This window comes from Coffea eugenioides, chromosome 2 (assembly GCF_003713205.1).
Source record: "Coffea eugenioides isolate CCC68of chromosome 2, Ceug_1.0, whole genome shotgun sequence".
NCBI classification, from domain to species: Eukaryota; Viridiplantae; Streptophyta; class Magnoliopsida; order Gentianales; family Rubiaceae; genus Coffea; species Coffea eugenioides.
The window spans coordinates 33,931,552-33,947,716 of NC_040036.1; the positions used below are offsets into that span (position 1 = coordinate 33,931,552).

The 16,165-nt window shown below is 33.8% G+C and overlaps 1 protein-coding gene across 1 annotated transcript; it reads right to left on the reverse strand.

Moving 5' to 3' along the window:
• Positions 1–211: 211 nt before the first annotated feature.
• On the reverse strand, positions 212–1,691 carry LOC113762689 (desiccation-related protein PCC13-62-like). The gene is made up of 3 exons (XM_027306248.1): positions 1,295–1,691; positions 971–1,196; positions 212–823 (listed from the first exon to the last, which is right to left on the reverse strand). Exons 1-3 carry the CDS (start codon positions 1,642–1,644, stop codon positions 446–448), a joined length of 954 nt encoding a protein of 317 aa, XP_027162049.1. The 5' UTR covers positions 1,645–1,691; the 3' UTR covers positions 212–445.
• Positions 1,692–16,165: the final 14,474 nt, after the last annotated feature.

Here is a 16,165-nt window from a genome sequence, read left to right on the forward strand (position 1 = left end):
AGGACAGAATAAAAATTTTTTGAGTGTTTACGTGGTTAACCATTTTGCTTCTCGTTATTATAAACCATGACTAGTTGACTAGTTCTGAAACAAGGTTTGTCAAAATTCAAACTTTAGAAGTTTAACGTGTTGAAAAATCATGTTTGACAAAAAAGTGCAAATACTTTTTGCTAAGCATGAAATTTAGCTTTTCTTCCCAACTTACCAAACGTGGCAAAGATTGTTTGGACTCTGATTTATCAAAGATTTATACTCGTACAGTAACATAAATCTTCATGATTCATCCGACAATTACGGACAATCAGGTGGATTTGCCTTACATTATTTAGAAAACATCAGCAACATGAAAAAAGATGAAATGAAACAAGTTGTGGTAACCCCAATCCTCCGTGCCAAATAACGGGGCAGACTCTTTGAACTGAGGCACAAGAATTTATTTATTCTTTCAGTATTTCTTGAGGAATTCTCTGGCAATCTTTCCATTGCCTCCCTTAGGATAGAATCCTCCTGGAACATGCTCATTACCAGTGCCATAAACAATCCTCAGTATCTCCTCTGGACCCCTCTCATATGAGATAGAGTAGGAATTGGCAGATAAAACGTTGCTTGAAGTCCGTCCTTCAGCGCCTAGCTTCAGTGGGACAAAGATCCCTTCGTCCTTGATGCCATCCTTGCCCAACTTGTTTCTCAGCTTTGAAATGCGAATAGTAAATTCAGCAACTGTTTGATTGTAAGGGTACACCACTTCTTTAGCTCGTTCATAGAGATACATTCTGATTACTGCATCTTGGCCTGATTCAACTCCTAGAAGTCCGGCTAAAAGCTACAAAATTAAGGAGAAAAAAAAAATGTGAATCACAAACACGTTTTTTTTCAACTTAGCCATCTAGTTTATTGAACCGAAAAAAAATTCTGAACTTTTTGAACATACTCAATCATGGATTTTTGGCCTGAATTTTAATGGACTTACACGCTTGGCTCGATAGCCTTGGAGTAAGGGATTTGTGCCAACATAGCCTACTAGTCCTACATAGGGAATTACATAAGATGCCAACATGTAGTTGAGGCTGTTACTGTAGGGGTTGAACGGAGGGTCGAGTTTGTATCCAAATGCTTCATCAAAGAGCTTTGCAAAGTTTTCAGCACGGAGGTCCAGCTGTGGCCTTGGGAACAAACCTACCGTATCTCTAAGCGCCCTAAAGTTCAATGACCAAAGAAAAAATTGATGATCAGATATACTTCACAATTGGAATTCTAGCTCTAATATAGTAGAAATGAATAATTACATACGAACCTGAGATGGCCAACTTCTTGATAGGCAAATTCAGTGATAATGTTCTTTGTAAGAAGATCAAGATTGGCTTTTTGGGCACCGATGGGAGGAGGACCTTCATTGGGCAATTCAGGCTCAACCACGTCGAGTCCACGGCCCAAGGCACCCCACAAGAAAAATTCTGCTTCCAAGAACTCTAGATTCACTGGAAACTGCAACAGTTCAATGTCTTTCTCGTATAGTGGAAGTGATTTTTGTGGAAAAGTTGGCTTGCAAGGTTGAGGGGAAAATGATGCAGTGGATGCTGTGCAAGACACCATCAAGATCATGAACACGACTGTTTGGGGCTTATATGATAAAAGAAGAGCCATTGTTCGACGGCAGAATGAGAAACAGAGGTTGAGAAGACGTGATTTGAGTTTTGAGATGCATTGATCGAGATATTTGGTGGTAGTATTTATACTGGGCTTGAACATTGAAATGTATTTCTTTCGAAGTACGTTAATCCTTGATTTGGACAAATCTCCACCCGAAAATTGCGTAAACAATTGTTAACCAATCAGAAATGCACATGCACGTCATGAAACACAAAAATATCAGATCTGCGTGGCTAAATTATACTAATAGAGTAAATAACATTGATTTCCCTTTAAGTTGGTCAAAATTGCAAGTAGCTGCTCCATTTGTTGCTGAAGCTGTTTTCAGAATCATTTATTTCTTGTTTAAGTTGTATATGTTGCGTAAATACTTATTTAACAGAGTAAATAACATTGATTTCCCTTTAAGTTTGTCAAAATTGCAAGTAGCTGCTCCATTTGTTGCTGAAGCTGTTTTTAGAATAAGTAAATATATATATATATATATATATATATATATATATATATATGAGGAAGCATTGGTTTAAAAGTTGAGGTTGAGAATTCAAACTTTAAAGATTGTAGATTCTAATTCTCCGTTTTCCTTCACGCTTCTTAAATCCCATCCTTTGTATACTAGAGAAAATATATGTGTGAGTTGATTGTCAGCAAAAATGTTTTGGACATTTCAAAATGACCATAAAACTGAACCTAGTATTGATTTCTCTCTGTGTTTTTAAACTCGGACCGGACCGGTCGTTCCGACCGGTTGAACCGGGAACCGGCCAAGTGTCCGGTCCGAGCTATCTTAAAAACTCGGATTGGTCAAGACTCGGTCAAACCTCGGTTTTGACCAGGTTTGACCGGAAACCTGAAGAACCCGTACGAACCGGGTTTTTCTTATTCTCCATTTTTAAATTCTTTTTTACCCTTCCTGACCTCTTAACCCCAAATCCTTGTGAGCTCTCCCTCCTCCGCAAATCCATTTTCACTCTTTGACTTCAATTCAAGCATGAAAAATCAATGTTTTACCCCTTTTTTAAAATAAGATATAATCTTAGATCTTGTATTCAAAAGAAAAAAAAAGACCCAAAAATGCAAAAAAGAGCGTGGAGAAGAGAACAGTTTGCAGAAATCAGATAAAAGCATGATATTTCATGGGTTTGAGAACAAATAACTAATAAAATAAGAATGAAAATGAAATAAAAAAAAAAAGATGAAGAAGAAGAAAGGAGTTGCAGAATGGCGTGGAAGATGAAGAAAGGAGTTGCAGGAAGATGAAGTGACACCGTCAGGAGTAGAGGAAGAAATGAGAGGTGTGGCGTGGGGTCAAACTTCAAAGCACTTTCATCTGATATAGGATCAAAACATTTTCAATATTATGTTTTGACCCTTAAGTTGTTAAAAACTATTAATATACCTCAAATATTTCATACTTTATAAATATTGTCTTAAAGTTTGGTGTTATTTTTTAATCAAGTCCATAATTTTAATTCTAAACTTGTTAATATTCATTAAATAATATAAATTGCTCCTTGATTATTCTAATTTCTTTGTATTTTATTGTTAAATACATTTGAAACATTAAACATATATGAATATACCTTTGTTAATATTAACATGATCTTAGATATTTTAAATATAATATTTTAATTTCTAAATGATTTTTATTTACGACGTCATCAGATTTAACCCCCAGTCGAACCCGATCGAACCCATTGACCCCTGACCCCTGACCCTGACCGAGTCGATACCCGGTCCGAGTCTGAAAACATAGATTTCTCTCTGGTCGAATTGTGGACTAGTCTTTTCGATTAGTTTGACTGTGCAATAGACTTAAACTATTTGATTGATTTTAAATCAATTATTTACTTCTTTGTGGCTGGAAAATTCCATGTTTGAAAATGCCAAAAATTTGGAGGAAGGAATATGGACAAAGGGATTCTTTTCCCACACAAACAATGGATATATTAAGAAGAATTCATGATTCACATGGAACCCTTGGGTGTCTTATACCAGCATGCCTTCTGGTTTCTTAAGAAATTCGGTCCAATGTTTCATCTATGAATCATGAGTTAAAAGTCACCGCTAATATCTTTCAGATTAAGTTTGTTGGTCATTTTCTGGTATGAAATATGACCTGCCGAATTGCTGTGGATACATGCTGCCCTAGGCCTGCAAGTTCTGGAGTAAGGTACTTGTTGGTTTCTTTGCATTTTGCAGTTGCGGTCCCATGCATGAGTTTAAAGTCACTGAAGTACGTGCAAAATCTACGGACTCAGTTACTGCTTTTGGACTTCAGTTACCATTTTGGCCATTTAATTAAGGGTCTGTTTCGATTCAGGTGTTTTTGACATATAGATTTTCCAAATACAACAGTAACACAATTTAAAAACACTCTAACAACATTCAAAAATACCGAAATACACTTACCCAAAAAAAAAAAATTCTAGCTGTCTTTTCAATCTCCTCCAGAACCGCCCTTGGAATTTGAGGTGACTGCATAGCATAAGATAGCAGCCCTTTTTGTTTTTCTTTGATTTATTTTATAGCAATACATCTTTTTTTTTTTAATAAACAACATACCATTATTGTAACTAGTAATAGGTCATGCGCTTCTCATATGATTATATCATAAAATGTACTGTTTCTTATGTACAAATTTTTTGAGAAATTTTATTGTTAACATCATAATTTAATATTTAGATTTTTTCCATCTTGTTTTCAGTTTTCTACTGTCACTTTAGGACTTTTAATGAAAATTTTTTTTAAAAAAAACCCTTATAGGGCCGATTCCATACACTATAAGTCGACCTTTGAAATAAAAAAAAAGAGCATAATTGAAAATATAAAAATATATGCATTCCCCAATTGGTATGCAGTGACATATAAGGGATAAAATTAAACATGACCCTAAATATAATACGTTGTGTACATGACTAAATCCATTAGAATTTTTCATTTTCCGTTAGAGGTCCTATATTTTTTGTGTAAAGATAAATGACTAAAATGGTCACAATATTAGATAAGGGACTAAATTGGCCAAAATCTCAAAGATGAGAGACCAAAATGGTCATTTTCCCGTATTTTAATTGTTTTGTGAAAATAACCGAGAACCAATGAGAAGACTAAACGATGGGTGAATTAAAGGGCGTGATCAACATTGAAATTTGTAAGATATGGAAATTGAAATTTCAAAGAAGGATGGAGAACTTTAATAGACAAAAGAGATGATAGGGCTATTCAATCGGGTAAAATGCTCGGTGGCAACTTTTTAAGTTTGGATAGCCATTTGATATTTTTACTACATTTTTTTAAATTTGTTTCTTGATTTTGCATACGATGAGTGTCATTCTTTTGGGAATGTTATTATAGTCATTTTGAGCTATGAAGGAAGGTAAGTATAATATTTGAAATTAGAGGGGTGCTAGGTTGAATTATTAAAAATCTTGGGAGAAGTTTGTGAAATCATCCATAAAATTTTGCAATTGTTCCCCGTAAAAAATGTACACTGAATTAAGCCAGACATTGCCATATGGGGAATAAAGAAGAGAAATTTATGTTGATACAGCAAATAATTGAGATTAGGAGGGATGGTAGCATATTGCGTTGATACCTAAAGTAAAAATTGGTAAGCAAGTTCACGAGAAATATTTTAATATGCATGGTAGAAAAAAATAATCACGAAAAGTAAAAATTACGTTAATAGAATATAGAACTTCCCGGAAAAAAAATGCAAATAACGAAAAGGATATACAACACCAACCAAGCTAACTGGTTCTTTTCCACAAGCTTCGGGATTAACAAAATCTGTGAAGACGGAAGCAGGTACGGTTGGTTAAGGTCTAGTTAGGTGCAATTATATAGAATAAAATTTATAAGTACAACAAAATTATATCCTTATACTATATAAGAATGAGTTGTGGTTAAAGGGGTTTAAATTTCAACCGCGTGGATAGGGATTTTTTGGAAATCTGGAATGTTATGTAGTTTTTTTTTAAAACTTGTAGTACAATCGAAGAGAACACGTGTTTAGGTATATTTACCGAAATGCTCTCATTTTAGTACATTTAAAGTTTTGATTTATAAAGATATCTGGATATTTTCTGAAATATGAAATTATTTTGTAACCGTATTTACATCGAGTACAACTCATATAAGTTTATGTGTTGGTGTAATTACTGAAATGGTGTTATAACACATTTAATTAAAGTGTGATTTTGTTGTGCAATTAATACAAAAACATATTAACACATTATGCAATTAACACGTTGCTAGAACTAGTCGTTGGAAGGTATTCCTTTATTTGAAACAACTTATATATCTCCTCTTGGGTGATTTTCGACTGACATTTATAGGGGTCCTTTGGGAATGATAAAATTATAAAAGCATTGATGAAACAAAGTGTAAAAGTGTGTGATGCAATTAGAATGTACTATTATTAGTTTTGTCATATTGATGACTATTTCTTTCCACAATATACTATTATTTATTCAATGAAAAATTTTCTTTAACCACATGCACCAAGCATCCGCGCGATACACGGGACTCCCCCTAGTACCACTTAATGTAGATAGTGCAACAATTGGACAATTGTATTAAACCTCCAATCGTACCTGTCCCAAATCCAAATATGTGATTTTAAATCAATTGTTTACTTCTTTTGTGGCTGGAAATGTCCGTGTTTGAGAAAGCCTAAAATTTGGAGGAAGGACTATGGACAGAGGGATTCTTTTCCCACGCAAACAATTGGTATATTAAGGAGAATTCATGATTCGCATGGAATATTGGAACCCTCGGGTGTCTTATATCCGCGTGCCTTCTGGTTTCTTAAGAAAGTCAACTGTTTCATGTACGAATCATGAGTTAAGGTCACCGCTAATCCCTTTTAGATTAAATTTGTTGGTCATTTTTTGGTATGAAACATGACTCACTGAATTGCCGTGGCTGACCTTACGGATTGCATAAGGAACTATACATGCTGCCCTAGGCTTGCGAGTTCAAGCTTGTAGATCATAACACTATTATTTTTTTTTTTAATATAAAAAAACACTATTATTAATATAGTAGTAATCCAAGCCTAGTTCTTGGTTATTATTATTATTTTTTTTTATCAAAAGACAACATCTAACCAAGTCTACTCCTACTCTAACCTACACTAGAAGGGAGGCCCAACGGGGTCTAGAGAAAGCGACGGGAACCGAACCACCATCAGTTTAGATACATGCACTATGCATCCTATGAATTTAAAAGAAATCACGTATAATGGCACATTAATGGGAGACAAAGTTTAAATCTTTGACCTCCCACCCCACCAAGATTTAAAATTTTTGGTGGTGGCCAATAGCCCGAAGAGCCATTGGTTTAGTTCTTGATTAATGGGATAAGGAATTTGTTGGTTTCTTTACATTTTGCGTTTGCAGTCCCATGCATGAGTTTAAAGTTCGTGTGGTCACACAATAAAGTATCATTCGAACTTATTCTAAGCAATAACTCTTTTTTTTTTTTTGTTAGTCATCAATTCCTACTCCTATTGTAACCTACACTAGTGGAGAGAGCCCGACTAGGTCAGGAGGGACTAGAGGATTACAATGGGGAAAAAAGAAAAGGAAATATGCCGCTGTTTTTGGACTTCAGTTACTATTTTGGCCATTTAATAAAGTTTTTGCTAAATAACTCGTTCCTTTTTACCATATCAAGTGGATAGGTTCTGAAAAAATAAATGTAGGAAAAAGAACAGGGTTTTAAAATTGTTTTCGAATTTTTTGGCAAGCCAAAACCTTATGTTTCCCTTCTTTCTTGTGAGACTTAAGGATTGTAATGTCTTGGTTTAGGGCTTATCTCCAATCTGCTTTGCTTCCGCAATAAAAGAGTACGCTACACATTGGTCGCCAATTGTGCTACAAGTTTTTAAAGCAGGTTATCCCTCCTTTTTTCTCATGAATTAAACAAGTGTTCTTTAGTTGCATGTTTATTCATGCATGGCATACTAGAAATTATTGGAACAAAAGAGGTTGTTTGGATTGTAATTGTTCAAGAGTTTGTAGGAAAAAATTACTGCAGTACTTTTTAAAATGCGATAAATATGAAATAAAAAAATTATTGGTAAATTTGTAAAAGCAATATTCACAAAAAATATTAAATTTTTCTCTAGAAAACAACAATACAAATATAGGGCATGTTGTATTGCATTAGCATTGTATCAATGGTCTTATTGAATCCATGATTGTTGATTCAATGTATCGAGGGATAATTTTAAGGTTTCGGCCCTCTTTATGTGCTGAAATTTGACACGACTTAGGAGGTCGTGATCAAATTTATAGTGTAATTCTATTTTGCTCTCTTAGTCTCTTAAGGATAACATAAAAAAGAGCTTATGGAAGTTGTCTTGTACCAGATAAATAATTCTTTAAATTATAATAAACATTATCAACAAAGTGAATTTTATTATATTATAGAATCATTTAATAAAAACCCTGAGGTGTTTATTTTTTGAAGTTCTATGTTGGCTTTTAAATTGGATCCTTTAAAGTTGAAACCCTTAGTTGATATATGAATCTTTGGTGCAAAAATTGGGACTGCCTTCTTTGTTCATGTATTCGTGAATAATATGTTGCATGTTTCAATTTGTCCATGACTTTAGTGGCACAAATGAGTTCTTTTAAGCAAATTGGACAAAGGTTTGGCATTTATTTTGCACATAAAAGATTCAGTTTATAAATGCCTTACTTGGATTTTATGTCTATTGATTTAAATGGTTTTGTCTGAATTGAATAATTCAATGGATTATTATAATTAGTACCACTAAAGTGGTTATTGTTCTAATTCATAAAATTGTTCTATAAAAATTCTGAGGTGTTTGTCTTCTCAAATTATTATCATACTTACCTGCCGAAAAGGGATATATTATTTTAAAAAGGTCAGACGATCACCATGATACTTTTATGGTCACTAGTAATTATATTTCACGTGCAAAATATAACATCTTCTACATTCTAAAATTTGTTGTGAAATTTTGATTATCTACCTCATAATACAAATTTTTTGTATGTTTTTCAGTTTTTTAACCCACTATGGCTATAAAGATTATTCAAATTTAAACTCTTCGACCTAAAGCTTTTTTTGAGCATTTTTTATTAATTTTAAATTGAAATTTGATAACAATTGTCAACACTATCATATTTTACCAAAAGTGTTGTGATTACCATAAATTATAAGATTACACTTTTCTAGATAGTACAAAATAATGCTGTTAAAAAGGGAAATATATATGCACACGTCAAGTGTAGAAGAAGCAAATCTAATCTTGTAAGTGTTAGTAAAGTAAATATTAAAGGCCCATTAAAGTAAATATTTGATTTCTTAGATCTTTGTCATTTATCAAACCCGAGGTCCATATGTGTCTTTTCTCAATTGAAAATAAAATCTGCGATGGACTTTTTAGTAAAATTATCAAAGTTTAACAACTTAGAAAACTAAGATTTGAGTAAATTATTAAATACTTCTAAATAGTACTTACAATATCGATAGGATTAATTTTTTTTTTGTTTTTCTTGTTTCTTTTTGGTTAAGGCAAACAAAATTTAATTGTAAAATTACAATTTATTGATTATTTAAGAACAAAGCACATGAATAGTATTTGCTTTTTCTTCATACTCGAGTTTTCTACAATTTTCATTTCACATGAAATCTAATTCTTAGTATGGTAGACATTATTATTTTTCATGTCATATGAGTAAAATTAGTTAGCTTTTTGATGAGGTTCTTTTAATATGAAGTGAAATACGCTATTTTTAAATTGTTTGCACCATTTTTTGTATTGTACGCATATATTGTGTATACAACTTATACAACTCTACAATTAGGCATAACATCGTGCAATCAAAGCCCAATTACTAACATTATTGAAACAATTGGCAACATTTCACCTTTTATTCTAATTACTAAGAGAGTAATTTTCATCTTAATTACTAACATTATTGGAACAATTAGTAACATATCAATTATTATTCTAATAATATTAATTTGAGTCAAATGGTAACATTTCATTTATTTCATTAACACCATAACCAATTAGTTAGTTTTTTTATTAAGTTCTTCAATATGAAGTGAGATGCACTATTTTTAATTTGTTTGCACCATTAATATTTTTTGGATTGTATACATATATTGTATATACAACTCTACTGTCGCGCCCCATTTTTCGCGATGAAAAAAAGAAAGAGTTTATAAAAAGATGTGACTTATTAATAATAAATAAAAAAGGACCTAAAATGGGACTTAAAAAGAATGCGACAATTTGGGTCCAAAATTTAGTCTAAAAGGGTTTTAAAGAAAAAATTGGAGTCGCCACTTGGTATGGAGTTTTGGTGTACCAAGTCACCCAAGAAATATGATTTCACAAAATAAAATAAATCAAAACCCTTTTTGACAACTCCAGGTCTTTGAAAACAAGAGAAAATAGGTTCGGGAGTCACGGTTGAAGAAAGGGAAGGCAAAGGTTTAATTAACTCAAACCTAAGGCACCCTTTCAACCTAGTCTAAGCTAGTTGCGAGGTTTAGTCAAAATTTTCCTAATCTAACCCTTAATTTTATCATGTTTGGATGTTTTCTACATGGATGCAAATCTAAAAATATCGAAAGGGACAAAGTGTTCATTCAAGGGTTTAATTGGACCAATCGCATTAATTGCGAAGGCCACAATGATTCCTTGAAAGTGTCACGAATATGCGAATGATGAAATTAAAATAAAAGAAATTAAATTAAATTATATACATATATAAATGATCAAAGAAAAAGGGAATGCAACATAAAGGGTACGGGAAGCAAAAACTCGTGACATAATTTTCTTATTCATGGATTAATAGGGTATTTAAACTAAAAAGTTATAATCACCCATTTTTCATGTTTGAAAAAATAATTATCCTAACATGAACAAGCAAATGAACTAGCTTAAATGAGATGCAATTCTAAATGGCATGATTAGCGCCTATAGCGGGTAAGGGATAATATAATAGGGAATATCATACAAATGAGAAAAAGATCCTAAAAATGAAAATATGCATGAAAATGTGGTGAATAGCATACCAAGATGAATCTAGCGCAAGATGACCTAAAGGGTCTAGCGTTGGACTAGCCCATTTCTAAAAATCCTTACTAGCGTTGGACTAGCAAGTAAGCGGAGGGAGAAACCACAACTAGCGTTGGACTAGTGTGGTGACGTCATACATTAACAATTCATAGTGAAACAAATAAAACATAAATTAAAACAAATAAACACATAAGAGCACGTAGCACATAACACGTAAACATAATATCTAGATGCCAAAATCCTAAGAAAAGCGGATAAAACACATAACACATAAGCCACATAAACACGCAACCTATCTATTACATCGGGGAGCGCCTAACTACAATCTGGAAGGGAAAAATATAATAAAACAAATCTAATTATCCTATCTATTACATTTTTGAGGTATTTAAATGCCTCTTGAATCATTGTAAAAAATTAACTAAAACATATATAAGAAAATTTGAATGAATATTTAAATCAAATAAATAAAGCATATATAAACATATAGACACATAGGAACACATAAGAGCACATAAGAGCACGTAATTGACATTAAAATAATAAAAATAGGGGTACCTCCTGTTTGAAGTGGTGACTAAATGGAGTCAAATTGTCCTATTTATACTCACAATGAACAAAAGAATCATGGCACCAATTTAATTGAAAAAAAACAATAATAATAAAAGTACTAAACTCACGCTAATATGTCAAACATAAAGAAATTTAAAACATCTAAAAATTACAAGTTGAATATGTTCAAAAGTAACATAATTAGTTATTGAAGAAAAGAAACAATCATAACAAAGAGAGCCAAAATTTGCCAAGGACTGAATTGCAAAAATTGAAAACTTTTGGGGGACAAAAATTATATTTTCCAAAGTTCAGGGGTCAAAATTAAATAAAAGATAAAATTCAAGGACCAAAATGAAATTAATTTAAGGACCGAGTTGAAAAGAATTTAAATGTTCTGGGCCGCAGTGAAAGTACTTGAAAGTACAGGGACTGATATGCGAAAACATTTTCTTATTCCTTAACAAATCAGGCCACTGGGCCATCATTTTATTTATTTCTGGGCTAAAAACTACCTAAGCCCAACCGAAATCCAAAGCAAAAGGAAAGAGCCAGTCCACTATTCTAACCTCAAGAATAAATCAACCAGCTGATGGGCCTTAACCCTTCAGCCCAGGACAAACCCAAATGAAAAAAAAACCTAACCCAAATCCAAGTAACCCAAACAAATAGCCAAATCCGATTCCCCTTTCATTTTACCAAAACCCAACAAACTAATAGTTGAACTAAAAAATGTTAAAGTTTAATTTCATTCCAAAATCCAGAATTAATTAACTAAAAGCACAATTAAAACATAAAAAAAAAGATTTAAGCTTGAAAGGGGTAAAAAGGATTGATTTGCAGAAGTTTTTGGGCTTTAGTGAAACAAGGAGAGACTTGAGGGGTTAAAGTGAAATTGGCTAAAATTTCCCATGCAAAGCTGCGTTCTTCTTCTCAAATTCAGAAGCTTTCTGCAACCTTGCTTCGCGTAGCATTTATGTCAGATGCAAGCAACCAAAATCCAGTCAAACATCAAACATTAAACATTCAAACTAAAACTACATGACTTGCAACTCTAATCATCAAAACTCAACCAAAATCTAAACTAAAGTGAACCATCCAAAAGATACAAAACAAGAATAGACGCAGCAAATTCTATGCAACAATTCTTCTGCAACCTTCTGGGTTTGCTGCAACATTCTTTCTTATTCCACCCACGTATGTTAATGCAATAAAAAAAAACTCAAGTAAAACCCACTAGTTTATCAATCTAAGACCAACAAAACTTCCACCCATTTAATTTACATAATCTTAAGCTATGGTGCACACTTTGAAAGATCAAACACGGAGGATTTAGTTGAGGAAAAACAACAAACAGCAAATGGCTTTGGCTTTTGAAAGAGATCGGACCTGGAACCCCCAAGAAGCAAAAACTCTGTGGTTATAATATTAAAACTAACATCTAACCATCTCTAATACTCTTTTAGTAAATCTGTAGCCATCAAAACCCAAATCTTTGAAGCAATAAAGATCGTAAAAATGAAAAAACTAACAGATACATGTATCATCGAAGAAAATTCATGCAATGCTTCAACAAAATCTTATAAAAAATGTTAAATGGGCAAACTTAAGAGGTATTCGTTACCTGCAAGTAGTTGGGGACTGAATCAATGTGAGGAAAATTAGGAGCTTGTGCCTGGAATGTTGGACACGAAGCAGAAATTTTCTTTCGCCCCCTCTCCAGTCTCTTGCTTCTTGTCCCTTTTATCTTGGATCCGTTGCTTTCCTTCCTCTTTTTTTTTACCTATTCTCCCCCCCTTTATCTCGTCCAAGAGAAAGTGCCAATAATAGAAGCCAAAAGCTCCTTTTCCTTCTTCTTTTGCTTTTTCTTTTTGCCTTTTTCATTCCTTTTTCCATTCGTTACTGGAAATGTGTCTGCCAAAGCTTGGTCAAAGCAAAATTTGGTGGCCATCATGATATCTAAACATCATGATGGCCAACGCCACTTCCTCTTATCTTTTTTTCTTCTTTTTTTTTTTTTAAGAAACAAACCTGGAAATACATATATATATAAATGTAAGAAAATAAATAATTCAATAAAAAGTATTCAAGAAAAACATTAAAATTTTAACAAAATTTTGGTGTCTACAGCTTGCCCCTCTTTGTCTAGAGTTTCAGGGAAATTCAAGACAAAGACGTAGACACCAAAATGCTTACCTATCTCTTCTAATTGCATCTGAGTTAAAACAAACAAACCAACACTTGGCTGAGATTATTGAATACAAGATACAACGAAATTACAAAACACGTGACCGAACTCATGTAGAGTTGCCTACGTATCCCACCATGGGAATCAGGTCAAACGTAGTTCAAAAACCAATGAATCACAATGAAATATGTGCATTGACCATCTGTGATCTTTGCAAAGTCTAAAAAGTCTGAGCTCTCAGAACTTCTAAACATGAAATACAAAAATGAATGATAAAGCACAATTATTAACCAAAACAGTCAAGAAAAGCAACTTGTCATAACTAGAAAAAGATGCGCGGAGGGACGCGGTTACGCTCCAAGAATGGGGATAGAAGGGTGCGCGGTGGACGCTGAGACTCACCAACAGGAAATTTAAATTGTCAAGAAGGGGAATAGAAGGGTGCGCGGTGGATGCTGAGACTCACCAACAGGAATTTAAATTGTCAAGAAGGGGAGGTAGAAGGGTGCGCGGTGGACGCTGAGACTCACCAACAGGAATTTAAATTGATGCGCGGAGGGACGCGATTACGCTCCAACAGAAAATTAAATTTGTTAAGAATGGGAGATAGAAGGGTGCGCGGTGGACGCTGAGACTCACCAACAGGAATTTAAATTTGTCAAGAAGGGGAGGTAGAAGGGTGCGCGGTGGACGCTGAGACTCACCAACAGGAATTTAAATTGATGCGCGGAGGGACGCGATTACGCTCCAACAGAAAATTAAATTTGTTAAGAATGGGAGATAGAAGGGTGCGCGGTGGACGCTGAGACTCACCAACAGGAATTTAAATTTGTCAAGAAGGGGAGGTAGAAGGGTGCGCGGTGGACGCTGAGACTCACCAACAGGAATTTAAATTGATGCGCGGAGGGACGCGATTACGCTCCAACAGAAAATGAAATTTGTTAAGAATGGGAGATAGAGGGGTACGCGGTGGACGCTGAGACTCACCAACAGGAAATTAAATTGATGCGTGGAGGGACGCGATTACGCTCCAACAGAAAATTAAATTTGTTAAGAATGGGAGATAGAAGGGTGCGTGGTGGACGCTGAGACTCACCAACAGGAATTTAAATTGATTTTTGCCAAGAATCTAGGTAGTTCAAGAGAATGAAAATATACTCGAAACTTGGTGGACTTACAGTCTCCTCTTGATTTTTGAACTTTAAAAGAAAGAAAATTGTGATTTTTCTTTTCTTTCTTCGGAAATGCCCAGCGAAATTCGGAACTTAATCCTTCTACTGGTTGCCCTAGTGTGAATCATGCTCAAATGAACCAGTGTTGTGTCACATAATTTTTCCTGCAAAAAGGAGAAAAGGAAAAGAAACAACTATGACAAAAACGCTGCCACCACCATGTGATCCTTTTGCCTTGAGAACCATGTAAACATGAGTTTCGATATCAACCAATCGCTCCCTTAGGTTCAGCCGACAACCCTTCAAAACCTTTGCAACTGTCAAATGTCAATTGTCCGTACTTTAGTATCATAGGATCTTAAATTTCATGACTCTTTAGAGATAAATTATAGGGGATTGTCTTTTGAATGAGACCCAAAATATGAAAACTATAAACAATAAAATAAAAAAAAAATAGTATTCATCATGCAATAATGCTAATATGAAATGAACAATGATACACAATAAATAAAAAATAGCAAATAGAATAGTAATACAAAATTGTTGAATTTTTGAATAAAGGCCCAAGGATCAAAATTCGGATTCGTATTTAGAGGATGGCCTTTGATGAGGAAAAATGCTCCATCTGACCCTTTCGTAGTCATCCATTTTGGAATTCATTGTCGGCAAAAGAACAACAGTATGAAAGAGACCCAAATCAACATAGTCACCAGCTTTCAGACCTCAACATCTTATTCTCTGTCGCTGATTCTCTTGTACTCCAAAACCCTACCTCAGCGCCCTTTTGGGTTTTCACTAAGGTTACCCCCACCCCTTTTTCTTATTTTTCTTTTTCTTCTTGTTTTGTTTTTTTTTTCTTTTTCTTTTCTTTTCTTGTCTTTTTCTTCTTTTTCTTCTCTTTCTTTTTTTTTTTTTTTTTAGAAGGTGCCCTTTCAGGTTTTCACCTAGAGACATAGATAAGATAAATTTAACCCCAACCGTATCACTGCAGTCATGCTCTGATAATGAGTAGCATCAGTGAGACAATCTTCTCTGACATGTTTCAGAAAAGTTTGTATTTACATAATTTGCTAGTTGATTAAGAAAATTTTTTTTTCAAAATACTGCAGAAGATGAAATTCGGCAAAGGAAAGGTTAAGGCTTGAAAGGCTTGACAGCGGATCATATGATGGGTTTGCAATCATTTGAGATAGCATTCTGTCAAAACTTACCCCGATCTAGGGTGAGAAAGAGATAAAATTTGCCCCAGTTTAATTCTGGCAGAGATAAAACTTACTCTTCCCCTTTTTTTTTATATTTTCTTTTTTTTACTTTTCTTTACTTTTTACTTTTTTTTTTTTTTTTTCAAAGAAACAAAATTGCCCCGGTATAGGGGTTAGTGATCTTAAGGGACTGCCAAGCGAGAAAAAAAAATGTGGTTATGAAAAGTCAAAAGGGAAAACAGATTAGGGATAAGACATCGAAATGGAACAATGAGAGGAAGTATGCCTTAAATCCGTCTCTTGCAGTATTTTTTAAAGAAAATTTTTATAA

Bases quoted from the DNA above. Each gene is read 5' to 3' on its own strand.
- LOC113762689 (XM_027306248.1), bottom strand. From the start codon at position 1,644: ATGGCTCTTCTTTTATCATATAAGCCCCAAACAGTCGTGTTCATGATC. The intron at 1,197-1,294 runs GTTCGTATGTAA...ATTGAACTTTAG, and splicing joins CAAGAAGTTGGCCATCTCAG to GGCGCTTAGAGATACGGTAG. The intron at 824-970 runs GTAAGTCCATTA...TTAATTTTGTAG, and splicing joins AAGGCTATCGAGCCAAGCGT to CTTTTAGCCGGACTTCTAGG.